A 27,178-nucleotide genomic window follows, 5' to 3' on the forward strand; every position below is an offset into this window, starting at 1 on the left:
GGTCACATCTTGACAGACATGGAGGCCGCGAGGAGCTGGCTGGTCTGGCTGAGAGTCCATGGTAGCAGAAGCGGAGCAGAGATGTTTTTCTTTTTTGATGATCCGATGTGTCAGTACTGCTGCTATCTCTAATGCACAAGCATGGTGCCATGAGACAGTTTTTAGAAGTGCTAGTTGTCATGGAACAGGGGCCAAAACAACACTAAACAGAACTAAAAAAATAAATCTTTCAAAACAAGCAGTGATGTTATCATGCTGTACTATAAAAACACAGTGTTGGCGATTAGAGGCTTCTGTGTGGCGCTCCTGTGGATTTCCCTGTCTGAGCCAGCAGAATGGGATCGGCCTCAACCACGCATGCCACCCAGCTGCATGGCCTCACCTCCGTCATGCCAAACCTCGATGCTACAGCATTCTGAATGTCTGAAGGGTGTCTCCATGCTTCTCAGGGCAGGGAGCAAGGTGTGCACATTGACCCGTGGGAGGATGCTGACTACAGCATCTACAAGTTCACAGATCGCTTCGGCTTCCTGCAGTAAGTAGACCGGGAGCTAACTAGGGAGAGAGGGCGGAGCCAATCAGGGAGGGAGGGTATGGCCAACCAGGGAGGAAAGGTGGAATCGACCAGGAAGAGAGGGCGGAGCCATGCAGGGAGAGAGGGCGGAGCCAATCAGGGAGGGAGGGTATGGCCAACCAGGGAGGAAAGGTGGAATCGACCAGGAAGAGAGGGCGGAGCCATGCAGGGAGAGAGGGCGTAGCCAATCAGGGAGGGAGGGTGTAGCCAACCAAGGAGGAAAGGTGGAGCTAACCAGGAAGAGGGTGGAGACAACCAGGAAGGGGGCGAGAATGACCAATGGGGGAGGGTGGGGTGTGGGAACAGTGAGGAGATATGGTGGGTGGAGCACTGGAAACCAGAATGAGTCACCGGTTAGGGTTAGCGTTGAATGCTGTACTAGTTCCATTTATAATGAACGAGCAGATTCCGGTTGCTAAGACGATATGATTGCGGCCTGTTTCATCTGGTGCTTTTCAGCAAGGGTAGTGTGGCCGTTATTGTTAAGACACCATGGGGTGGGTCTGCGAAAGTATGCTCTGCCCTAACCATGCCCTCGTCTCCCCCGCAGTGAGAACGAACTGCCGACCCCGAGTGCGGATGAGGCAAAGGTATGCGGGGCGACGTCCATGTCGTCAGCGTGTACAATATCACGGTGACGACACTTATAAATGCACTAATGCTCAGACACACAGCAAGTAGTGAGGTAACCAAGGACTGTAGGAAACTAAAAAACACTCCACCTGGAAATGTGGTCATGAGCTGAGGGTCAACCGCCTGTTTGCAGGCACCTGGAATTCACCGGAATCAGCGTTTGACACTGTGCTTCATCGCCATTGTCGTTGCCATCATCTTTCATTGCCATGATATGATCATTTCAGCCCAGAAACTGTGAACTTTGTTATATTCCGTATGACATAAATGTGTTCTTCTGTAATGTGCTGCCGCGTCCCCTTACCTCCTCATCTCTCTGCAGCAAAAACAACAAGAAATTGAAAGGGTGGAGAAATGGCTAAAAATGGTGAAAAAATGGGACAAGTACAGGAACAGCGAGAAGGTGCGGGTCACGTGGGGGGGAGGGAAACGGGTTCCTGCTGGAGGTGGCCTAGCCGAGGCCCTAATCCTCTGCCCCCCTCCCCCACAGATGATTCGCAGGGTCTACAAGGGGATCCCTCTGCAGCTGCGGGGCCAGGCCTGGTCCCTCCTTCTGGACGTCGAGAAGATGAAGAATGACAACGTCGGGAAGTATGAGGTAGGTGGCTGCCGGGGGGAGGTGTCCCCACGTCCCCCTCGGGGGATTCCCCGTTCGACTGCAGGCCCCATCTGCTGGCCAAGCGGCTTCCCAATAATGGTGACGGTTTTACAACCGTTGCTGGCGCACCTGCTACCATTACTGCGTCAGCAATTTTCTCACAACCTTGTCTGGGACAGAGTGGCAGCAGGGGTGTGCTGGAGGTGTGTAGCCCGCCACCCCCCCAGTTACCGTATAATGGGATGCTAAGTGTGGGCAACGAGGGGGAGATCAGAAAGTGCTCTAGCGCTCTCAGAAGGTGCTCTTGCGTAATCGCAGGATTTTTTGTTCCTTCATCCGCTGACGCTGAAAAAATCACACCTCATTCTGCCCGATCCATGCCCTTTTGCTTACATTAGCCCTGATCCTCTTAATAAGTGGCCAGTCGAGAGCGTCAATTCCACTCTAAGCATGAGGAAAAAAGAGCAAATTTAAGGTGGCTCTGCGGTGGAGCTGGGAAACAGGACAGGGCTATATTTCACACATTATTATGAGTGTCTCTGGATCTCATTGGAAACAACGGCTTAGCGTAGCTGACTGTCTATTCTGAGCACAGGGCCTCACAGCTGTGAGTGCATCGATGGTGCTGGCGGAGTCCACTCCCCCCCCCCCACCCCCCCCCCCCCGCTCGGGGGGGCTGACACTGGGCCAACTGTGACATCGGTGTGAAATTTCTGACCTGCCCTATTCTCGCTGTGAAGAGGTGCAAACGCAGGCCCTGGTGAAAAAATCGATAAATCCTGCATGGGGCTAGGGTAAGAAATAGCGTGTAGCACTCAGGTGCTATTGGACATGGAGAGACGCCATGTGACTGCGTCAGGAGCCTATCGCAAACCGAGGACCTCAGATCACAAACACTGATCTTGTCACAAACTCATCAAACAGACCGATTGGGGGTTAAGAGACAAAAATGTGAAAAGGAAAAATAGTCGCTACTGTTCTCTTTGAGCGTGTGCTGACATCAGCCTGTGTCTGCTGTGAAAGTCATTCTCAGGTTGTACTTTTGTTCTTTTGGAGTTCTAATATTTAATGTGTTTTGTAAATTCTCTCTGGGGCTATGCTGGCCCTCTCGTGCTTTGGGGGCGAGCTTGTCGCTGTTTGATTTAACATGTTCCTTAGCACAGGGTTTGCGCAGCCAAGGACGGCCGAGGCTCACCTGCATTTCTGAGGGAGGAGGCCAGGGCAGATCTGTGACGGTGCAGGAGAACCAGCTAAAGAACCTGTTTTTTAATAATTCGTGCATGGAAGACCTAGAGAGGGGCGTTAGAAGAACGACGGCCAGTACCACAGGCGTGCAGGAGCTGGACCAGTTAATGGGGGGCTACATGCCTGTGCTTTTTTCTGTTTACAGAAAATGAAGAGACAAGCCAGGACCCACTCCACAGAGATCAAACAAATTGACCTTGATGTCAACCGAACCTTTCGGAACCACATTATGTTCATGGACCGCTTCGGAGTCAAGTAAGGTCCTCCCGGCATGCCTGTGGAAGCGCACACACACACACACACACACACACACACACACACACACACACACACACACACACACACACACACAAACCTGTAATCATATCTTTGTGGGGACTGCTCATTCATTTCTATGGGGAAAATGCTAATGCTAACTCTGACAACCTGAACCCCTACCCAGCCCTAACCTTATCCATATGTCACCAAACAAAATACAAATACGAGTTTTTGCATTTTTAGGTTTTTGATTGCAGAGATCAAACTAGGGGCAGATTTTTAGAAAATTGAATTTTCCCTTATGGGGACCAATAAACTACACACACACACATACACACACACACACACACACCTCATAAACCCATATTATCTTTAGTGGTGTAATACTTGCTGCAAAACAGTGATTTGGAGCCTACAGTCCCACCAGAGGTTTGTTGGTCCACACACATTCTGACTCCCAATGCTGTAAAGTAAAGCTACAGTTGACAGATCAGCCTAACAGCAAACTCTGGTATGATCACCTAAAAGAATGCCCCCTACTGGCGGGGTATATTTTCAGTGTCAGTCATCCTTGCAGAATGTCTTCTGGCATTTAGTTTCTGCCAGACTATGAGTACAGAGGAACCACAGAACAAACTGGTCTGACTAGTTAGGACCCTAAAGCCGCAGGGCTACTGTCTGTACAAGATGTCAAGAATCCAAACACAAAAAAAAAATCAATTTTTTTACGTTCAAAAAGGCAACGAGTGGGTGTGTATTTCCACCAGGCAGCACACGGAATCATTTCTAACACAGTATATTCAGTCGTATACTTTATATTTGTAAGCTATGTCAGCTGCTTTGGATATACGTGTTTAATGGCAGCCTCTGTGTGACCAGGAAGTCCCGTCTTAGCAGACAGGCAGCTCAGAAACTCTCCTCTCAGTAGCTAATTTTAAGTTTGCCTTATTTTTAGTCTCCTTTTCCTGTCATCGCCTGTTTTTTTTTCTTTTTTATGTGTTTTGTTTACTGGTCTCTGCTATTTCATGCTTATCTCTAAATATCTCCGAAAGAGGGTCTGAATCCGTCTATGCTGTGTGCAAGTTTGGCTTCTTCCCCCCTGGCTGAGTGTTTTATTAACCTTCCTGTCAGTAAGTCAGAGCCCTTGTAGGAAATATCGCTCCTTCCTTACTCCGCCTGAGCCCACGGGGAATTTTGAACATTTTTGGGCAAGTTACCTTTATGAACTTAACCTGAGGTTATTACATTATTTACTGAGGCAACAGCTTCAACAATGCCCCCTATTCTTCAGAGAGGCAGCTGGGAAGTTGGTTTTCTGATTGTTGGGGCCCATCCTGTCTATTTGGATATCCCCGCCCCCCCCCCCCCCCCCCCCCCCTCCGGGATACCTGAATTAGTGCATAAAATCTTTAAAAAGGGGGCATTTTTCTGTACTGGTCACTGCCGGGTCAGGAGGCTACGTCAGGCTGTGCCAGGAGCCGTTGGGGTCGTAGAGCGACAGGGGGGTCTGCCGTGCTCTCGCTTCTGCCCCCCATGTGCCCCTCTGCCGGCGTCCGCATGTTCTGAATCTTTCCAGGGCCATTTTTGGTCAGGGCAGGAACGCGCAGGCCAGCAGCGCGGTGACGTCGATGGCGGCTGCCTAATGGGTTGCAGGCCCCATTGCAAAGGCAGCCGCGGAAAGTCTTGCGAATCTAGGGCGCTCTGCTAATAATTTGAAGTGTTTGGATGGGGGGGGGGTGGCCTCGTGAGTGCAGGGGACTTTGGAGAGGAAATAAGCAAGCTGCCTGCCTCAGAAGTCCCAGTTATAGAGCCACACTGTGGCCTCTTCCTGGACGATTTCAATTATATTCCTTTAAGGAGCCAATTGACCACTTGATTGGTTGCAAAAGATGTCTTTCAGTGAAAAAAATCATCCTGAACAAATAAATAAACTGAGGTGACTGGGATGCACTTTCAATCATTCCCCAGTTTAAACCAATGGAAATCAGCAAAGTTATTGACGGACAGCTGGATCAGCCAGTCAGTGATTGATGGCATATAATGGTCACACCCACTTTCTTGTCCAAAGCCTCATTTTTCCCAATTATATCTGTAGTGCTTATGCAAACCATCCCTTGTCATAGATTTAGATTTTGATGGCTATTCTTCTGTTCCCAGGCAACAGGCATTGTTCCATGTGCTGGCAGCCTACTCCGTCTACAACACGGTGAGTACGTGAAAGTAGCTGTTGTGTAATACAACAGTAAAGGCCCCCCGGAGAGGACATCCTGTCCTGCGTTGCCCAGGTGTCAGCCAATAGCATTCAGCCTGTAATAAATGGTCCTGAGCAGTTTCGCATATGGTTGAAGGGGGACAGACGAAAGGGTCAAAGGTCACAGTTTTCATGGCATGGTGTAACAACACTGCTGCTCAGGGGCTTGGTATCCAAACAGGAACATCTGCAGAGCCTTTCAGCCACTCTGACTCACTGCTCATAGGCAGCTGTCCATGTGGAGGTGAAGTTATCGATGATTGGAAGGTTTTAGCAAAGACACATAATGTTTTAACCAGAACCTGTTTCCCAGGCTGCTGTAAGAATGAATATAAGATTTCTGACGTGCTATGTTACAGTTTTTGTCGATTGCATTGGAGCATTTCTCAAATGACAATTAACATTTGCATAACCGGTGAAAGTGAAATCCACACACCATAATGTCATTTCTGCTCAATTGCTTCACAATTTCTAAATGTCTTAGTTCATACATGCAAATGGTTTTATACAACGTCATCATTTGGCACAATTTTCAATTAACCTTGTTGGTCAAAATATATGATGCAGGTTCCCATTGTAATGATTTTACACCCAAAACTATATTTGTGTCTGATCATGAAATAGTCACACCACATGCAAAACAGCTAATGATTTAAAAATACATTCTATCAACAGCTTGTTTTGCCATTTTGCTCTGTGACTATTTTGTTTGCTATTGTACTTCAGATCTGAAGAAATTACAGGTGCATTCGATTGCTTCCTCTTGCCATTGAACTTTACATACTGTAATGTAGAGCCTTGCAATGTTGAAACTGATGTCAGTGACATTTTACCAAAATATCTAAGCATTTTGACTCTCATGGTTAAAATGATACAGATGGTGCTTCCCATTTTGCTGGCACTGACTAATTCATTGGTGGAATTATTTGCTTTTGAGATATGAGTTAATTGTTTTGGCTAAGGTACAGAATTTTGCAGCTAAACCATAGCGTCGTGCTAAATGCATGGACTGTTTTGTGAAGTGCTCTTACAGTCGTGAGAATGTTAAGTATGCTTCATGAAATGTGCCAAAGCAATCGAGAAAATCTTTAATGAAAAAGGAGGAACACACTTTGTAGAGGGAAGACCGCTCTGCTGCCCAGAGTATGTCCAAATGAGTAAGCGACTCGGAAACGCTGGGCAGACACAACTGTTCGTCACGGTGGGGGGGGGGGGGGGCAAAATTAAAAACTTTGATGGGTTGAGTTTGAGTGCCAAACTAGGTCAATATTTATTGAAAAACAGTCTTAATTTGATGTGTTTACGTAGATGTATTATGACACGCAAGTCACAGAGTAATCAACTGGTTGATTGAAACAAAATCCCAGTCTGGACTTTTACTCTCTGGACCTGAATTACTACCCAACTCTGGTTAAAACACTCACATGCCCCTTGTTTTCTCCCCCCCCCCCCATAGGAGGTGAGCTACTGCCAAGGCATGAGTCAGATTGCTGCCATTCTACTGATGTACATGAACGAGGAGGACGCCTTCTGGGCCTTGTCCCAGCTGCTGACCAGCCAGAGGCATGCCATGCACGGTAGGTCTGCCCGGGCCCCCGGCTGCACGCAGCAGACCTCCAGCTTTGAGGCCCGGGGAGGGGGGGCGGTTGGGGGGCACTTTTGCTGGGTGGAGTCCACCTCTGAAGGCCACCCAGTGAGGCTGCCCAAGAGGCAGAATGGCTCCTTAAAACCATTGGAACCTCAGAGAAATGGTTGGGATGGAAAAAGCAGTGGGAGTCACGGTTTTCTTAAAGTCGTGTGTCCATACTGTGAAAAGCACTGTGTGTATGTTGGTGAACCGGCCAGCGTGTCCTCGCCGGACGTTAATCTGCACCCGAGGATATTCTTCTGCCAGCCGGTGTCCTTGCAGGCATATTCACAGGCTCTCCCTCTCTCCAAAGGCTTCTTCATTCCCGGTTTTCCCAAACTTCAGCGATTCCAGACCCACCATGACCAGATCCTCTCCAAGCTGATCCCCAAACTGAAGAAACACCTGGTAAAGCTTCCTGCCACACTGGCAGATCTGCCCACCAGCAGAAAAAAATAAGGGAAAAAAAACAGGGGAAAGATGTTGGAAAAGGGAACCACTGGAATGACTGGAAAAAGATAATGTAAATTGTTTATTGTGTGCAATGGCGGTGGACTAGTCGGGCACGTGTTTGACTGTATATTTCTGTCTGTGTTCAGGACAAAGAGCAGATGACTGTGGGGATTTATACCACCAAATGGTTTCTGCAGTGTTTTATTGAGAGGGTGAGTCCAGAACGTCTGCAAATATCTCCCACGCATATGTGTGGACAGGTTTTGTTATCTTTTTGGAAGCCATGGAAAAAAAAAATTCCCCATAAACTCAGTAAATCCATAGAACAATGGATTCCATGGAGAAAGTTTAACAAAACAAACTTCTTCTCTTGCACATTTATGGACTATTAGAGAATCCGATTTTTTTTATTATTATTTCAGAGCCAGAGTTAGCAGGAAGTTGACGTGACTTAAAGTCAAGCACAGTTTTTGTTTTTTTTTGCGTGTTTTGCTCAAAGCAGTAAACAGGACTGAAGCCTCAGCAGCTTGCTGTGCGTCGTGAGGGACTCTGCCTGTTTTAGGCTGGGATGAGCCAGTGTTACATCATGTAATGATGACATTCTGAAAGAATGTCAGGGGTCTTATATAGAGCACTCTGACTCACTTCATGATCCCAGTGTATTAGAACCGCAGTTTGTATTTCAACAATTATAATAAATTGCTGCCTTGTGGTTAGTTGGCTGTTGTGTTTATGTACATAAATATAATCAAAACCTGTTACAATTTTTCTCAATTGCTTTGGCGCCTTTCGTGAAACATACGTAACATTCTCAAGACTATAAAAGCATTTTTAAAAACAGTTCATGCATACAGCAGAACACTATAGTTTAGCTGCAAAAGCCTGTAGCATAGCCAAAACAATTCACTCATGTCTCAATAGTAAATAATTCCACCAATGAATTAGTCAAGGCGGCCAAAATGAAAAGTACAACAAGCATCATTGTAACCATGAGAGTCAAAATGCTTAGATATGTTGTTAAAATGTCAGTGTAAGTCGGCTCCTGAGCTCCACAATTCTGAATGATAATCGGTTATCACTTTTTCATTGCCACTGACTGATCGTTTTTCTTTAGCAAACTGTTACTTAGTCAAAGAACCCAGTTACAAAGCTGCAAGGCTCTACCTTAGAGTATTTAAAGTTTACTGGCAAGACACAGCAGTCACATGCACATGTAACTTCTTCAAATCTCAACATACAGCGCAAGAATAGTGCAAATATAACACAAAAATAGCAAAATGGACACACGAACAACAAATTTACGAAAGAATGGTGTACTGTAGGAACAAAAAATACAATGGCAGTATGACTGCAAGTGATGGAATAAATTTTTTAATTATTTTGAAAGTTTGGTTAACTGTTTTGTATGTGATGGCTAACACGATGACCACATACATATGTAGTTTTGTGTGTAACATTATTACCACGGGAAACTGCATAATCTATTCTGACCAACAAGACTAACGTAACTGAAAATTGTGCCAAATCATATCAGTTGTACAAAACCATTTGCCTTGCCCCCCCCGCCGAACCACTGCCACTTGCTCTGTAGTGGTTACCAGCATGTGAGACAGCAGGGGTGAGGCAGATTGCTTTTTTGCCCCTGCACGTGGGCAGACAGATGACGGCGCCAAATGCAACAAGGCATTGTAGAATTGTGGTTGTTTTTTTTTGAGTCTTTGGGTTTTGTGAAACTTCACATTTCACATTGAAAAAATGTGTTGCAATGTTTCTTTGGCAATCATTGAACCCTTGGTTTTAACATTTTGCAAAAGCAGCACTGAGACCGCGAGTGAAATTTTTATTAAAATCTGTCTTTTTTTAGCCCTTAGCCTTACACTCATCGAGGTTGTAAATTTTAAAGTCATGGTTTTGCCCCTGAACAGACGCCTTTCACGCTAACCCTGCGTTTGTGGGACATCTACATCCTGGAAGGAGAGAAGATCCTAATAGCCATGGCCTACACTATCCTCAAACTGCACAAGAGTGAGTGCCAGTCATCCACTCCCAGAGACCTCGGTGGCCTTTTCATAGAGATGGCCAATTGAAATTTCATGAACCATTTTCTGTACTTTTTGACCCCACTAGATGGTGCTGTTGGTTTGCTTTTGGGCATGCTTTGAACCCTTTTATGAACAGTGGCACAATTTAAGTGGTTTATGCCCACTTCTACTTGGCGTCTTTCCTCTAGAGCGCCTGCTGAAGATGTGTCTGGAGGACCTGAGGGAGTTTCTGCAGGAGGAAATTGCCGGATGTTTCTTCATGAGCGACGACACCGTCGTGGAGCAGCTGCAGGCGTCCTTGTCGGAACTGCGCAAGATGAAGCTTGATCTCCCCCCTGCAGGTCAAGATGCCGCACCGTAACCCCTCTGGGCCTTTCCGTTGATTAGTGATTCCTGCCACTGAGGTGTACAGTCCCCAGTGTTTGATCTGTAAGGAGTGCTGTTGCTTTGAAAGTGAATGTCACTCACAGGTGTGACAACCTGTGACCATAAATGCACAGGATTGTGAATGTTCCTTGCCGTTGTCATTCCCAGCCAAACCTGAGGAGCTGCCCAAGAGGACCCTGGGAATCGAGCTGCCGCTGCTATTGACGCCTGTGAAGCTTCCCCAGGCTGCCAATGGACAGAGTCCAGTCGAGGAGGAGCCGATGTCACCGCCGGCTACTGAATCGGACGCTATTGTGCTTGCCGAAAGTCCTCCCCCTAGTGGCCAGTGGGACTACTCCACCCCTGCCGGTGAGGACTCTTACAGTTTGCCTTCGCCTGACCCCGTGCTGGTGCACCAACAGAGATCTTACACACCAGACCAGCCTCCACCTGGGATTCTGACTCCACCCAGCTCAAGGGACAAAGACCGGGACAGGGAATCATCTGGTATGGACTCCTTCGAGAATATCCCTGGGTCAGATGGGAATGATCCAGATGAGGGCAAAAGGCCTGTAGAAATTCAGGACGTACTAGAGTACAGGGTGCCTCCTCATTGGCCACCTGAGGTTGGCATTGGGGATCTGGGGTCTTCAGATATGTCAGATGCTTCACTGGCCCTTCCTCTCTCTGTGGAGACATCTGCAGAAGCAGACACTGCTCTCTCTGCCTCCACAAGGAGCAGTTCCCTTATCTCAGGACAACATGCTTCTTACCTCGTGTCCCCCTCTGGAGACCCACCCGTCTCCTCATTGCCCGGAGCCCCACACAGCCCGAGCGGGAACTCAGTACATATCGTAGGCGTCCAGGGTCCAGTGGAAACTTGCTCCTCTAACATCACCCAGTATGACAACTGTGAGAGTGACATGGAGAAGGACACGAGTCTGGCTGAGCCGTTGGAGAGCGCATCTGCCCTACCCCAGAGTTCCTCACTGGAAGGGAGCCTTCAGGAAAATTTGGGGATCTGCGGCCTTCCAGAAGGACCCACTGCTGAACAGGCGTCATCCACAGCATCTCTAAAGCCAGCCCCCCCTCTCCCACCTAGGCAAAAACCCAACCCTCCGCCCTGCTTAACGGAACAACAGGTTCGGTTCCAGCTTTCCCAGTTGGAGGAGGATGACGAAGAGAGCGGAGGACGGCTGATTGAGGAGGACGACGCGGTAAGACCACAACGTTCTCCTACAGCCACCAACCCTCCAGAAGAAACAAAGGGAGTTCCATCGGTCCATTCAGACTCCGACTTTCACCAAATACCCATCCCTGACCATCGGCTTCCCAAATCAGTGACGTTTTAGCCCACGACCCCAGGACTGGCATATTGGGACCTGCCTGGCCACAGCTTCTGCGTCCTACTGCCAACTTACCAAGCAAAGGAAGAGAATACTTAATTTTTTTATAACGTCAGAGTTGCTACATAGCAAAACTATTGTTCTGATTTGTACCAGTTTTTGGTTGATATGTACAGATTCCTATGCTGTACAGTGTAAATGACTTTTCTAATTATATTTTAATAGATTTTTAAAATGTTGACCAGTAGCGACTAGACTTAGAACATTTTGCTTTGATGCTTCTCAGCGAGGAAAAAGAGGAGAAAATGTGCTCAACTTTGGATAGTTTTGTTAATAAACAAAAGTAATTAATGGTTTTCTAGGGGTAGCGAAGCTCTTGTGACAAACAAGTGAGCAAAGTATGTAGATAACAGGTTAGTATTGTTTCTCTATGGTACAGTGCCGTGTCAGTCTGACAGACTGGTGCTTTATTTTTTATAGTCTGTATTTTTCCTCTTTGTGGGACTAATGTCTTATTTACTCAGCAGTATTATATTGCTGCAGAAAGTTAACAGAGTATCAGGGCACTTCAGAACAAATATTAACAGTTGTCAATGAGAACGATTGTTCTTTGCTTCAGCTCTACTGTAGCCACGTGAACCCATCAACAGGACCCATGCAGACTACCAGTCACTGTTTCATGTGGGCGGGTTCCTTGCACAAAACAAACCAATCGCTGTCCTGATTTCAGTGATTGACATACATGTGGCACCATTAACTGTCCTCTCAGAGTCTGCCGGTACAATGGCAATCCCCCTTATACACAGAGGAGTTTGTTTTTGAAAAGCTGCTGCTGTGGTTCTTACTCTCTGCGATTCTCCACACATTTTCCGCAGAGGAGGAAAAAAAATGACGTCAGACTTTAAAGTCTTTAATTTTGCATATGCACCAGATCACCTTTGGACACCAGATATTATTGTGTAATTTCCCTTTTGGTTATCTGCTCAGTCCTCACATAGGTGTTTAAAAGATTCAAAATCATTTTGCATTACTATGGCAATTATATTTTAGTGGCAATAATGTACATATTTTCTGAAGTCAAAGTTTATGTACAAATTCAAGGAGATGTGAGTCATTTAGCTAAATGTAGGAAGAAATTGCATTAATTGTGCAGCAAGACATTCGGACAGGAAGTTTTTGAATCTATGCTTAATTGTCCAGATTATATTCCCCCCCCCCCCCCCCCCCCCCCCCCGTACAATTTAGCGATTCTATAGCTCCACCTGGTGGAGAGTTTGTTTTGCACAGTCTTTATTTTTTTTTAATATATATATATATATATATATATATATATATATATATATATATAGTGTTTTGTTTTTACAAGTCAGCAAACTTTTCACATAGTTCACTGGAAATTCCTAGCATGTTGAATTGCTACCTTCAGTAAAACAACAAATATGTACGTAACTCCTGGCATGTTCAGATGACAGATATGGACGTCTTGCGTTATGAACACACCAGGCCTCACTATTTACTGGATGAAGTAGCAATAAGAAATGCACGCACAAAAGACAGAGCAAGCTTTTGGTAATGCCAGGTTTCAGTATGTAGTGGGCTTAAGGCAGAAAATATGACTGAGGTTTCCCTTCAGCTACGTTCTTAGCTTATTAGCGTGATATGTTATATATCGTGTACCAATTTCATTTTTAATTGTTCTGCACCTTGTATTGCAAACAAAACCAGGTAAAGAGTTTCTAGTTTGTGTCTTTAGATTCATCTGTTCTGTGTTAACATGGATGTACATTCCTTGCTTAAGGAGTTCAAGGGCCCCGACCAAAGCCTTTGGTTTTACTGAGGTATTCAGGGTGTAAATATTGCGAGTGCTGATGTAATGAACACAGCTGTTTGGAAAGCAAGAAAGAAAGAAAAAAATGTTGTGCGTTTGCATTCTTTAATCTCATTTTGATGCTCAAACACAGACAAAGTTCAGAGGAAACTCTACAAGGACATACAAGATTCTGAACAGCAGTTCTGAGGTGTTACGTGTTGCAGTGCGAGTGTCGAACGATACGTGAAGGTTACAGGATACACAGGAACCACCATGACACCACAAAGACAGACAACCTGACAACATTAAACGTTCCTTCATAAAAGCCAGGATAAGAATTCTGAATAAGCCATTAACTGTAAAATAATGTAGAGCACATAAAAGGGAAAGTAGATTCACTCTAAATCTGTCAGTGAAGACACTGTACTTAAAAATGCATTAAAAAACAGCCCAGTGAATTAACTTTGGTGTTTTTGTCGAAGATTAACATACAGTTCTCAGTGTGCAAAAATCTGGAAACACTTTACTTGATGGTGCACAAATACTAGTATTATACTGTTACTTATGTGTTAATTAACCACAAACTAAGTCTTAGTTACATACTGATCTCATGTTAATTCATTAACGAATCATGACACGTTTTTATCCCAAACAGTTCCTATATTTGTTCCTATATCCAATTCTGTAAACCTTTGTGATCTAATGAAGGAACTACTGAAGGAACAAGTAATGAATAACAAGTTACACAACAGTCTGAGGTTTGTTCATTATTAATGAATCGTAATGCATCTTTTATCTCAAGTAGCAACTATATTTGTTCATGATTTGTTTATAATTTGTACTTCAGTAGAAAATGTGCCCCATCAAGTAACATGTTATCAAAAATCCAAGATGACAAGTATGACGTGCAGAACATGCTGTGCCCCACTGATGGACACAGTCTTGTAGGTTTTAATTGCATAATAATCTCATAAGTACATAAATTACTGTAGATGCATATATTTAAGTGTAAAGAGAAATACCAAGGTTTCTGACAGTAATGCATGTCAAAAATATTAGGTGGTTAGTAAATCCAAAAAATCTGATCAGCATTGATATAAAAATATATAAGACCCGCCCCATTTACTAAAAAGTGACCAAAATGATATTATTGCCATATTGATATTATTATTCGGTTCATTTAATGATTATTCAAGTGATGGGTAGCTAGCAGAAATGCTCAGTTTTGCTTCTCAGAATGGTTTTAAATTATTACATATACACAGAAATGTGAGGTGTAGTTGCACATCAGGGACTGTGGGCCCTGTACCCTGGGGGAATTAAACCCCCTACAAATTCTCAGGCCTCTGAAAAAAAACACTACATTTATGTTCCTGGTCTTTGACCTAGTGAGGCCCAATTTTATGACATAAAACACATCAAGGCAACAATGTGTTAATCTGGAATCAAAAACTCCAGGATCTATATTTGGTGGACCATGTGGATAGATGTCACATGGCGTACTGAGTGTGATTTAGGTGTTGATCTAGCAGCCTAGGTCAGAGGTTAACTGAAACCACAGAGCCTCACTGTGGCTCTTAAAACAGGGAAGTGGGCAAGGTCTCCAGAAATCTCATTTGCAGGACTGAATTGACGATGGAGATAGTTGTCCACGTTGACAGATGGAGGCGGCAGCTAGATCCTGAGCTGCAGGAGGAAGTTGCTCAGTGTCATGGCACTCTCCCTCAGCTTGGTATCCTCCTCAGGTCCCAACGCCACGCCAGCAAGTCGTGCCGACCCAGTGCCACCCAGTGCACAGGGCAGGCTGAGGAACACCTCGGTCCCGATGCCACACCAACCCTAAGACACAGAGGAGCACTTCCTAGAATACCCATCTTCATTCCACCAATCAGAACGCATATAAATGATCACATGGCAAGGAGATACCATCCACCTGGTCTAATGTCTCTGCCAGTGGGCGGAGCAGGGGAAAGACTCATATAATCACATGTACATTTACCTGAGCCAGCGTGGAGACCGAATGGATCTTCCCCTTATCCTCCAGGATGCTGTGGGTGATGTCTGCGATGGACAGCCCCACCGACCAGGAGCGTTGGCCCTTCTCCTTCAGCTTGTCAAACGCTCTGCCGGAGATCGCACAGGCATTCACACGATCAGGCGAAATGGAATCCCTAACCCGTGCTGACCTCTGTCCCAGCCTTCGTTGCTTTACCTGTCTATCAGTGGTTTGGTAGCGTCAGATGTCACTAGTGCCGAGTGGGAGTTGGGCACTGGCACCATAGGAGTCCAAACAGCCACTGGAAAGGACCACATTGATAATCTGTATATATTTCTTTCAGTATCAAAACCCCTGATGTACAGACCTTAGGTACAACATAGCTTGATGATTCAGATTAAAATTCAGATTATTTTTCCCCCCCAAAGGGGAAATTTTTGTCTTGCAGAACGCATTTACATAAATGACAGGAATACACAGACACTAGGCATAAGTTGAGACATAATACCAAATGTGTGTGTTTGTTTATGTGATAAATATATCATGGAGCGGCTGAGGTGCCCCTGAGGAGAAGTTTGGGATACTGAAGAGGTGTTCATCTAGCCATCCAACTAGATATCAGTAACTTTTTAGAAAACAGAAGAAATTATTACTAGTTGTTATTGTGTTACTCATAAATTTGCACATGTAAATTGTGATTTTTGTTCTAAACCAAAGTACACTTGCTACCCAGATAAACAGCTTTAGAAAAGTTTCTTTGGACCGCCTAAGACTTTTGCACAGTACTGTGTATATATTATATGGGCAGGAATGACCTCCGATAACGATCATTATTTACAGCAGAACTGATGTGTCTGCATAAGTGAAGTAAGCTTACCTTTATTGTCAGATAGCTCTCCGATAACAAAGGCCAGTTTCCCCACGCTTTGGGCCATCAGCTCCACATTGAGGATGTAGTTGAGCCTCTCGGAGTCCAGATTGCAACCGGCACCAATAACTCGGGAAGGAGGGAGTCCACTCTGTTTCCATGCTACGTAGGTCATGATGTCCACTGGAAGGAAACGGTCCAAAAGTGAGGGATGGGAGGGAAAGCAGCAAAAAATAGAAAGCTAGAATAGTCACTGAGTGACTTGCAGAAGGGCAATCAGGAGACAACCATAAGAAGGGGGAAGGCTGATACTATTACCAGAATATGGGGGAAGAGGACTGACAATGGAAGATACATTATTACAACAGAAGACAACAAGGAGTGTTAAACTATACTACTGCTGAGAAGAGTGACGACTGCTCAATCATGCCCTAAAAGAAACTTAAAACATTTCTGATGTCCATATGGTGGAAAATGGTCACCTTACCTGAGGTAATAGCGAGTCATGAGAGAGGTAGAAAAAGCAGGAGTCATACCTGGCTGTGAGGCTGTGAGCATCACTGCGTTGGGGCTTAAACGAGCCAGGCCGGGGATGATGCCTCGGTACAGGTCTACGTTGGTCTGGACAACACTGACGTAGGACTGCTCATTGCTCCACGCGTTCGCAGTTATCACAACGATCTTTGATCCTGCCGATGATGCCAAATCTGGTCCGGGAATACAGAGGACGTTGCCTGGTATCCTTACATCAGCAGTACCTCTCCTATCACTTTTGAGCAGATCCATTCAGTTCCTGGGCGTACCTTTTGAGACCTCTAGGTTTGGCAGATGGAACATCTCCAAGTCCATCGTCCCACCTTTAGCAGAGCCCTCGCCGAGATCGACAAGGACCAACTTGTCTATGCTGCCCTTTGACTGTTGGATGTTGAGAGGTGAGAGATCAATGTTAAGTCACGATGAACAGCAAAAGGTCAGAAAAGGCATTGTTATCTATTACACATGGTAAGAGATTAAATATTACCTTGGCCAAAATGCTCAGCACAGAGGCCATACCAAGGTCACCACCACCTACAACAGTTACTTTGTTGACCTGTCGTTCCAGCTTGCCTCCCCCTGTATCGTCGAGCAAATGGAGGTTTGTGTCACATAACACCAGATATTATCAAAGTTAAAAACAGACTATTGCTTCTTCCCATTTCAAAATAAAATCTATGTTTAACAGTCGAATGACAGTGTCTGCAGGTAAACAGACTGGGAGTGAACAGGCTTGAAGGCCGGACTACTTGCGTGAAACCTAGATTAATATGCAAGCGTAATTGCAGAGAACTGCAGAGATGCCATTCAAGGTGCAACAAATATAGAACAATGAAAACTCTTCAGCTGTTCTGTTAGAAACACGTCAAGATCAGTGAAGGAGCCAAGGGGTACAATAGACAGTAACAGGCAGTTCATGGTAAACTAACAACATGCTGGTGCATGTATTGATGGGGTGGGGGTATAGGCCCCTGGACCCCTCATGCAGTGCTGAATGGTGATGCTCTACCATCTCCCGGTGCTGAGTGGGTGGGGGTGCCCCCCTCAAAAGATGGCATCCCAGGCTCCTGTCTATGTCGCCTAATGGGTTGATCGACACCACAACTGCACTATTAGGTATGCGGTGAATTAGTGAAAATCCTGCATAAAGGATGTATCAGCCCCGCAGTTCCACCGATACCAAAAGCAGGTGACAGGGAAGTGCTGTGTCTCCTGTAGATCACCCTTGAATTATTACTTTCCGAAAATGGCTCTACCCAGCAAACATTCGGCAGGTTTTTGGTTCCATGCGTTTCCTGTGTCTATTGCGTTTGAAATGTATTACATTTTATGTACATTGACTTACTTAGTAGACTGTTCATACAAAGTAAAATATACTTTGGAGGCAGCAGGGTCCCTGGAAGTTAAGGTTAAGGGCACTAGCTGAAGGGCCAAACGGCAAAACCACTGTACTAACCATGGGATTTGAACCGCCGACCATCTGATGACAAGCACAAGTCGCAGATCGACACGCTGTCCCATAAATAGCACGTCCTTTTCGTGACTAATAATAATCATGGGTTTGAATAACTAATGACTAGTGTCTACTTCTACATTACCAAATGGATTCAAGCAGTAAGAGCGTCATATGAATATATACGAAGGCTCCTAAAATGAGACCAATACTGCCGATGCTTCAATGGACCAAGACGACAGAGCTCTTTGAAAGTTCTGTCGAATATGCAATTGGTCAAGAGTTTAAATTCGGGGAGCTGGACGCTCACCCTCAGTGATCTTCAAGTTTGACACGAAGGCTAGGAGCTCGTTTGGGTCTTCAGTATTTGGTGATGGCTTTGAAGCGAGAGGGGGGTCATCCTCAAATTTGGAGATCATTTCCTTAAGCAGGCTGTTCACAGAGGACTTGGGCTGCAAGGCATCCCAATCGCAAAAACACAACCTTGGTAAACAAACTGCACAAAACAAACTGCTCTGAAATCATGGACAGCCACAGGACAGCACTTACATAGTCCCAGTTGTGGAGAGCAGGCAGGTATATCCTTCCCCGTGCGTCTACATGCCTCCCCTCCCGGATCACCATGGTGGGGGTTGGTCGCAGTTGGCAGATGGGTGGAGTAAACGGGAATGAGTCCAGCAGCCACATGAGAATGGGCAAGTTGTAGGAGCGGCCTATGCGAGATAGGGGCGGAGAAAATGTCCATTCGATGATTAACCACGATGCTGGTTTTGTATATTAAAAATAGACTCCCGAAATCGATCTAATTTATGCCTTTTCTCCGTGACTTTGAAACTATTTTTACTGACTTTTACCTAAAAACAACCTTTTTTTGGTTAACTGTTAGTAGATGGGTGATGTGATAACTACACTACAATATTTTGTTTGTTGGTTAAATTTCAAAAATCATTCTTAAACATTGACCTTTGTTGATGTTTGACAATCTATATGGTGAATTGATTCTCTAAAAAGGTGTTCTAAAAAGTCATTTTAGCAGAATTATTCAAAACTGAATCAAATCAGGAATTGAAATCAAATCAAATTGTGATGTCAGGGCTGATTCACAGCTCCAGCGTGAGCGGCAACTGCAGACTTTTAACATTTACAAAAGTTGTGCTTCTACTGAAGAATTTCTTCTGACAACAGTGACCATAACATAACATGTAAAATGTTGCCATATCCATGGAATGCAAATTCTTTGCTTTTAAAACAATTTCCATTGTAACTGAACGTTACAAATCAAAACATGAATGGCTTTCTGAGTGCATTATCGTTGTAAGACCTGTTACTTTTTAAACCATGTTCATTAAGAGAGACAAAAGACCAAACATATTTTAAGAACATCCGCACCGATATTTCTCACATCAGTTTGAGTCGAGCTCACCTTGATATATAACCGGAATGTTTCCAACAAGCTTCAGAAGGTCTTTTTGGGAGCTGTCAGTAAAAGCTGCACATACAGGACATACATTAAAATTGACGTCTGATATATTGACCGCTGTGTTTTCCAAAAGCCTAAATAATATTTAAAAAAGAGTTGAATAGGACAGGGCAATATTAATGCATACTGGTAGAAGCCAGTTGTACCCACTACGTAAAACGGACAGCGCCGTATTTCTAGATAACGCATGTAAAGACGGGGCAACAATTAGCTTGTGTTAAAGACTAACATAACAAAACTTTGGCAAATATTGTCACAACTGTTGTCTGCGACAAACTACAGCAATGTGGCAGGGGGTGGATTGGTGTATTCTGCTGCATCAAATCACCAATAATTTACAGGATTGTACTGCATTGTGAAGGGTATTAGGGAATCCGGTCACTTACTGTACGTGTCGACATTAGGCATCATCCCATTGTGGACCTTCTGCAGTTTCTGTAGCTCCTCAATGGCCAAATCGCGAAACTTGTACTAATAAAAAATGTAAAAACACACAGATGTAGTGCCTCGTCATTGTGGAACAGAACCGTAATTCCATTGATGACGTCACTATAACATTCGCTTCCTAAACAAGCCCAACTGCCTAGTGACAGTGAGCGCTACTGACAAATCTGGTTTTACGAATACCTGGAAGTAGTTCAGATAGAGAATGTAGAGCAGTTAATTTCCCCTCTAAATTTCACCTTAACCAGCTAGATACTCACCTTAAGAAGCACTTTCTTTATTGGCTCCGAGGATAAATCCATTGCTGTCCTACAACTTGCAAACCAGCCTACTAAACGAGTCGGGTGAAGTACCCCGGTTTGTGATTCCGATTAGAGCTCAGCCCACAGCACGAACACCTTGGCAAACACATGCAAACTTCCGCGAAGGCACGACCGACTACGGCATACTGGAGGGACATACCGTCTAATAAGCTATCGCCTTCTACCCAGCGCGTACGCCCTTATCACGTGCATCTATGACTACATGCTGCATGCAATCTGCCGGATTATTATATAAAACAGCATTTAACATCATGTAGCATTTTGTAGTTGCACACACAGACACTGTATATCTATGCACCTTGTTAATTGTTTTTTTGTTGCTACTCCAATATATCTTTATGCATATACACAAAAGGGAAAAACTGACTTTTCTAAGTAATGGTAGTGAGTCAACATATTTCAATTTAAACTAGATTTGAAGAAGCGGTTCACTCATTCATCATCATTGGTAACTTGGACAGAGAACTACAAAAATGTCCTCAAAATATATGTATTTTCATGTGATCTAAGCCAAACACAGACAGCTTAATAGCCGAATAAGCAGAGCAGCAAATGCTTCAACCTTTTCCAACAGAATGCCTAAGCATGACTTTTAAAGTTTAAGGATCGTAATTTGATAAGCTGCATGGATTGCCTTTCTCCCAATTTGCAAGTGAATCATCAGCTGAATCATGAATCCCAAAACCTTTTGTTGCGTCAGTGCAGATCATGTAAATCTATTAAAATGCACTGAAAATAGTTTTACCACAAAAAAATTACTGATTTTAAAACCAGTGTTGGCTGCAGTGAGAATTTTTCAGAAAAGTGTTTAAGTGCTGTGCAGTCTTCATGTCAGTAACACCCATCAGACAAAATTGTCTGCACAAATGAGAAAAAAAAAAGCACTGTATTGTATGTTGGCCAGTTTGAAGGCGGCGTGGGAGAGTACACAAAGCAAGAAACACCAATAAAAAGTGAAAGGTCATTCTTCTTTATAAACAAGAAATAACAGATGTTAACAGAATGGCAAAATGTCTCATGAAATTATCTGCATTAATAAAACTAAAAGTCTACAGGTAATGACCGTGGTTCTTGTATTCTGCACCCGACGATAACCGGGAAACAGACGCTGTTCTCCAAGAAGCAAAGCAACTGAATGTACAGAAATCTCATAATTTTTATATAGTTATAAAAACAATTCTCAGGCCATTATTCTCATATTATATTATATTTTCATCCCTCACTGGGTGTAGATCCATTTTGAAAGTGGGGCTCTCCGATAGTGCAAACCAGCTCCTCGGGAAATAAATAGCACAACGGCAGAAGCAAAAGCAGATACGTCGGCCGCGTTCCACTTCTTTAACAATCTCACATTCTCTTTCGTTTTGTCTTCACTGCCAGTTTTCTTTGTCTCTCCTCTTCCTCCATCCGAATGTCCTCTTCATCCTCCTTGATGCCCATTCGTAAACTAAAAAAAGGGAAATGGACACTGAAGCAAATAATGGCTTCCGGACCCTCATTGTCACTCCCCCGCCCCCAAAAACACCATCATTTTTTTTCTTCCTTGTGATTTCTCAGAACGTTCATGACTATTTTCCTCCTTATCTTTAAGCACCCAAGACAGCTTTACTGCCAGACTCCAGGTACTGGCCTCTGAAAGCTCGGAAGGCTGAGAACCGCACCGTCAGCAAGCCCACAATAAACCACATTCTGTTCACCTTCTAGCTTCCTCTTTCTGCTGTTCCTTCCAGCTGCTTTCCATGAACTTCAGTGCATAGTCGCTCTCCTCTTGGTATCTGACAAAAGACGTACAAAGACTATGTATTTCCTTATGCAAAACAAACCACTATGTCATCTAACACTGCAAGAAGCAAGAGGAATAAAAGACAACCGAGTACATAAAACAAACAACACTTGTCGTACTTGTTCCGATCGTAGCCAAAAATCTCCCTGATGTGCTTGGAGATTTCGTCTTGTTCTACACCTCCATCATCAATGAAATCATCCATTTCAGGGTCATACTCGTCTTCATATTTTCGTTTGTAACTGGATGTAATTGGAGGTAGCATTGGACCTGGATAAAAGAAAGAAAGGCGGCGTAACACACAAAGCAGCAATGCAAGCTTCAACAAAGCATGAGAGCCAGCGACAATGGCAATGGAAAACCCAGCACTGCTGACTCGTCAAACTAAGAGGAGAATGCTCACTGTCTCTCGGCAGTGTTTTGTCTGGAGATTAAATGGTGACTTGGTAATGAGGGTGCAGAAAACCACCTCTGGGGAAAAAAAGGCAACCTCCCCTCACCCAATATCATAAGACAAGGGCATCAACAAAAGGGTAATTCGCTCTTAAACAAGGGGAAGCCATACCTGGAGGTCTCATCACCGGTCTGTGACCTGGAGGAGGTCTCGATGGCATCCCAGGTCTGGGCGCTACGTTTTTAGACGAGATAGTTTCAGCTACCACCGTACATTTGGGCCTCCCAGGGTCATAACCCATGTTGTTTGCAGGCCCGGCAACGCCACTCCATGGCCGCCCAGGTCCGTTTGCTGGAGGGCAAATTCCACCATTGCTAGGGCGGACCTGGGAACTCCCCCCGGGACGTGCCTGTGGTTGAATCCCCGACCTGGGAGGACCGCTTGCACCAGATCGCATTTGTCCATTGTCACTGGATCGGGCTGACTTTATTGGTTCCGCCGTTCCTGACCTAGCAGATGTGGTGGACGTCACCTTCCCTGAGTTGCCTTGGCCGGGCCTGATTTGTTTGCCGATACCACTTACGACATAAGACCTGCTGTGTTCACTGCCTGGACTCGGTCTGACTGAGCCGCCTGCTCCGGGTCGCATCTGGCCCATGACCTGCGTTCGGGTTGGTGCGGAGTTGGAGGCAACACCCGGCCGGATCCCCGATCCAGACGTCTTTCCCGGTGGGACAGGGGGGTTGCCCCGCTTTTGCATAAGGTCACTGCTGGACATGGGCTTCTGCCCTGGAAAAGGCCGTGGGCCTGGGGGTTTACTGGGGGCCTGAGAACTAGCTTTGGCTGTAGTTTTACTGTTTAAGGCACTGGAGGTGCTGGACACATGCTTGTCTCCCTGAGACGGCTTGGCGATCCCGTGTGGCCGCTCGCCAGAAGCAGCTGCTTTGGGCTTCTTCCCTGAACCCCGTTGTGGGAGCTTCTCAGAGGAGCTCCTGTGAGACTTGCCATTCCATGCGTCCTTTTCCTGTAAACACTTCTTTGAGGTACTGGGGTTACCCTGGGGTTTGTGCTCTCTCTCTGGCTTCGCCTCCCGCCCTCTATCCTGCCTCTTTGCCCTCCTCTCCAGCTCCAGCTCTCTCAGTTCCTCGGCCGTCCGGAGTCTCTCTTCGCTTTTCTTTTTTGGTTTCAGCTCAACCGGCTCAAACTGCTTCTTCTGGGCCAGTTTCAAGAGATCTTCAAAGTTCATGGGCGGCGGGACGGGCCTGCATGGGCCAGAAGGCCTGCCTGGGCCAGAAGGCCTGCCTGGGCCAGAAGGCCTGCCTGGGCCAGAAGGCCTCCCGGAAGATTTAGCGAGGGATTTATCATTCCGAGGCTCGGGCTCAGGCTCAGGCTCGGGCTCGGGCTCAGGCTCAGAGTCTGTCTGTGAATATTCATAGTTATCCTCATCGTCCACAAAGTCCTCCATGCCCTCCTGAACTGGATAACCCTTCGGATGCCTCTTCTTAGGCTGGTCCACCACAGGGATGCCATTGTAGCCCCTGAAGTTGTCCTTGGTCCGTGACGCCATCGCCCGAGCTTTCCGGTCAGACTTAAGTTCCACCCTCTTTGCCAACAAATCCTCTTTTACTTTTTTGCTTTCCATCTCTGAAATACATTAAGTTGGGCTAATTAAAATGCAGATAAAATCATGTACCTTTAAGTTTAACCTGAAATGCTTTTGTAAAGCATGCAACTGTAGAATCAGATAAAACGGTATCACTGAACTTGATGGGGCACAAAAGATATAGTATTATGCTACTACACACTTAATGACTTACCTGTTTAACGACCACGCAGACCTATAACCAGCTGTTCGGCCCATTGTTATTGGATGCTGTACAGCATGCAAACCTCAGTAATATACATTAGGTTGATTTCCTCTGTTTATTACAGTGTTCCTACTGTTATAAGATTTTTTTTTTACTACAGACGCGCCTCTACTTACGAATGATACACGTTCCGGACGCCGTTCGTAACTTGAACTGTTCATAAGTCGTTATTCAATATCATTTTAAGGGTATACCCAAGTACAAAGAACTAGGATGCTGGACACAATCCCACTACCAGTACAGTATGTTTGATATATTGGTAATGGGTGGCTCCTCTCTTATCGACCAATTTGCTTAACGACCTAGTCATAGGAACGGAACTCGGTCATTAAGTAAGGAGTGTCTGTACTTGTGTATTAATTATCCACAAACTAAGTTTTAGTTACATACTGATCTTATGTTAATTCATCATTAATGAAATGTGACATGTTTTATCTCAAGCAGTTATTATACTTTTTACTATATCTGTTAATTCTGTAAATCTTTGCAAACTACTGAAGGAACAAGTGAAAAACAGATCTCACGTTTGTTCATCATTAATGAATCAATGTACCATTTATCTCAAGTAGCAACTATATTTATCCATGATTTGTTCATAATTTGTACTACAGTAGTAACCAAGTTATTACAAAATATTTGTGCCCCATTAAGTAAAGAGTTACTGGTAAAACCAATGTTAATAACATCATAGCACGAGTAATAGCAGCAACATGAAGGTGCATGACAGACTTTGCGAGGTGCATATTCTGTGTACCTTTCTTTTTTTGCTCCATCTCTTTCTTCTTCAGGAAGGCCTGCACTGCAGCTGATTCCACACCTTTAACCCTGGGGTGCTTTTTCGCAGGGCCCGCCTGCAGACTATACCGCTTCTGTGGCGAAGCCAGGCAACAGCACGGAGAGAACATACAAGGTTACTGGAACACGACAAAGTACGGAAAGATACACAGCATCTTAACACCAGAGAGACGTTCTAGGCAATTTTCTTTCCGATACATTTGCAACATTCGCCCTTCTGAGCAAATTAATCGTTTCTATGGAAACTAACAGTGGACAAATATGGATGTGATGTAAAAAAAAAAAAAAAAAAAAATAGTTGCCATGACAGCAGAAGTGGAGGAGAAAAACAGTTTTTGATGGTTTACCATTTGCATATTTGACATTATGGGAGGAGAAAAATATATATTGAAGGAAGGCAATAGGTGACATGGGTTAGACCACCATTTTGCAAACCTCAGTTGACACACAGGGGAATGTAATCCAAAGGCCATTGTGATTTTGCAAACGTTTTGAAAAACATCCAGTGGAGAAACTATTATTCTGTCACAGATTAACATCTGCAATTAAACAGGACAATATGTACAGTAAAAATAATCTAAGTCAAATAATTATGTAAGGGAGATGGGAGACATGTAATCTGATTTGGTAACTTAAAATAGAAAAAATTACCACCCTGAACGATGAACGGAGTTAATTTTTACAGCAGTTACAGTAGCACTTAATACCGATCAGAAACACAGAATACGCAGCGGACCTGTACTGGGAACGATGAAGACGGTGTCAGTTTACGAGAACAGATCAAGGTGGCATTTACTTTCTACCGTAATTTCCATTTCAGTTCATTCATAAAGATCCTGATTCGTCGTTTAAGATCTGCGAGAAGACACATCCATTTGTATACAACATAAAAGTGCTACGGTACTCGTAAAAGATACTTAGAACAGTTTTTTCCTTTAATTTCATGCAAACATTAATTAAAAAAACCTACGCAAGTATTGGGATAACTTAGTGACCGTGAGTATTAAACGCCCAGACTGATACTAACAGCTGCTTCGACTGAATAAGACACCACATGTAAGCTTCGGATCGCTGCTTTATTAAGCGAAAAACTGTTTCAGGCTCTGTAACTGTCACGGTCCTGGTTAGCGGAGGGAAGCATGTCACTGACATTGCAAAATGTACCGGACCATTGCTGGACGGATCCTTCAGCCGCGGGACATAAGCGTCCATGCGGGGCGTAAAGCGCCCACCGTTCTAAAGCAGCTATGTTGGAGTCTCGCAATCAAACTGCAGAAAGTGCATTTTAAAAATACAGAAGCCTTTGAGTCTTACACACGGCATGAAAAACATACTACATACACAAAACCCGTAAGGGAAGGAGTGTCTCGATCAAACAGGCTACAGCGAATATGAAGTTGGTCATTTAACTTGATGGATTGCGCAGAGTGAACTACCTGGGTATCTATGTAATCAGTGCCCTAGAGAATAACGCCAGTCTTCATCCATACTTAAATTTATCTATACCCACCGTCGGCAAAGCGCTGAGGCCCTGGTTTTGAGAGGCAAGCGTTAATATATTTTCGAAATCCATTTTAGTAGCTCCGAAAAAAGTAGGTGTTCTCCCGGTCCTCGCTCGTTAGCTTGCTAGCTAGAGTCCCCCCTCCCTCCCGTACCAACCCCGGAATTGCAAAGCAACCGCTTATCGGGGACTTAAAACGCCATCATTGTTCCGCACAGCCAATGCGAGCTTTAACGTTTAGCTAGCCATCCAGCTAATTATCTAGCGATTCAACTCGCCAGCCTAGCCAATTAAAAACAGCCAGAAAAACAAACATTAAAGGTATGACATGAAAGCGAGGCCCAGGAAAGACAGCCTGCATAAAACCCGCACATGGGGTTTTCAGCGACACCAATAATTAACCCAGCTTCGCGTATAACGTGACAAATATAGCCGACTAGCTTCCAGTGGCAATTTGGTTAAGACTCGGCCGTGTTTTCCAGTGGACGTTTGTCTGACGTCATCCCCGATTGCGTCACTTCCGCCCTGAATCATTT

The 27,178-nt window shown here is 44.7% G+C and overlaps 3 protein-coding genes across 4 annotated transcripts in view; 1 reads left to right on the top strand and 2 right to left on the bottom strand.

Annotated features, from left to right (window-relative positions):
* The window catches only part of si:dkeyp-19e1.3 (USP6 N-terminal-like protein), a 29,804-nt gene extending 18,055 nt beyond the window's left edge, over positions 1–11,749 (top strand). For both annotated transcript variants that reach the window (XM_048973468.1, XM_048973469.1), the window contains exons 3-14: positions 450–535; positions 1,125–1,164; positions 1,530–1,610; positions 1,698–1,805; positions 3,196–3,305; positions 5,466–5,514; positions 7,016–7,136; positions 7,500–7,594; positions 7,786–7,851; positions 9,565–9,664; positions 9,870–10,022; positions 10,216–11,749. In XM_048973468.1, the coding sequence (XP_048829425.1) occupies positions 450–535; positions 1,125–1,164; positions 1,530–1,610; positions 1,698–1,805; positions 3,196–3,305; positions 5,466–5,514; positions 7,016–7,136; positions 7,500–7,594; positions 7,786–7,851; positions 9,565–9,664; positions 9,870–10,022; positions 10,216–11,399 (2,193 nt within the window). In that variant the 3' untranslated portion in view covers positions 11,400–11,749. The remainder of the gene's footprint in view (positions 1–449; positions 536–1,124; positions 1,165–1,529; positions 1,611–1,697; positions 1,806–3,195; positions 3,306–5,465; positions 5,515–7,015; positions 7,137–7,499; positions 7,595–7,785; positions 7,852–9,564; positions 9,665–9,869; positions 10,023–10,215) is intronic.
* Positions 11,750–13,309: 1,560 nt separating this feature from the next.
* uevld (UEV and lactate/malate dehyrogenase domains) lies at positions 13,310–21,095 on the bottom strand. Its single transcript, XM_048973501.1, has 12 exons — positions 20,239–21,095; positions 19,921–20,005; positions 19,478–19,543; positions 18,604–18,767; positions 18,365–18,506; positions 17,089–17,180; positions 16,871–16,982; positions 16,604–16,774; positions 16,077–16,250; positions 15,416–15,500; positions 15,203–15,326; positions 13,310–15,042 (listed from the first exon to the last, which is right to left on the bottom strand). Exons 1-12 carry the CDS (start codon positions 20,278–20,280, stop codon positions 14,878–14,880), a joined length of 1,422 nt encoding a protein of 473 aa, XP_048829458.1. The 5' UTR covers positions 20,281–21,095; the 3' UTR covers positions 13,310–14,877.
* A 155-nt stretch (positions 21,096–21,250) lies between these two features.
* Positions 21,251–27,158, bottom strand: spty2d1 (SPT2 chromatin protein domain containing 1). Its single transcript, XM_048973483.1, has 6 exons — positions 26,652–27,158; positions 25,101–25,215; positions 22,650–24,122; positions 22,204–22,354; positions 21,999–22,076; positions 21,251–21,748 (listed from the first exon to the last, which is right to left on the bottom strand). The coding sequence occupies exons 1-6, from the start codon at positions 26,712–26,714 to the stop codon at positions 21,649–21,651; spliced, it is 1,980 nt and encodes a 659-aa protein (XP_048829440.1). The 5' UTR covers positions 26,715–27,158; the 3' UTR covers positions 21,251–21,648.
* Between the last annotated feature and the right edge of the window lie 20 nt (positions 27,159–27,178).

Source organism: Brienomyrus brachyistius, chromosome 13, assembly GCF_023856365.1.
Source record: "Brienomyrus brachyistius isolate T26 chromosome 13, BBRACH_0.4, whole genome shotgun sequence".
Taxonomy (NCBI): Eukaryota; Metazoa; Chordata; class Actinopteri; order Osteoglossiformes; family Mormyridae; genus Brienomyrus; species Brienomyrus brachyistius.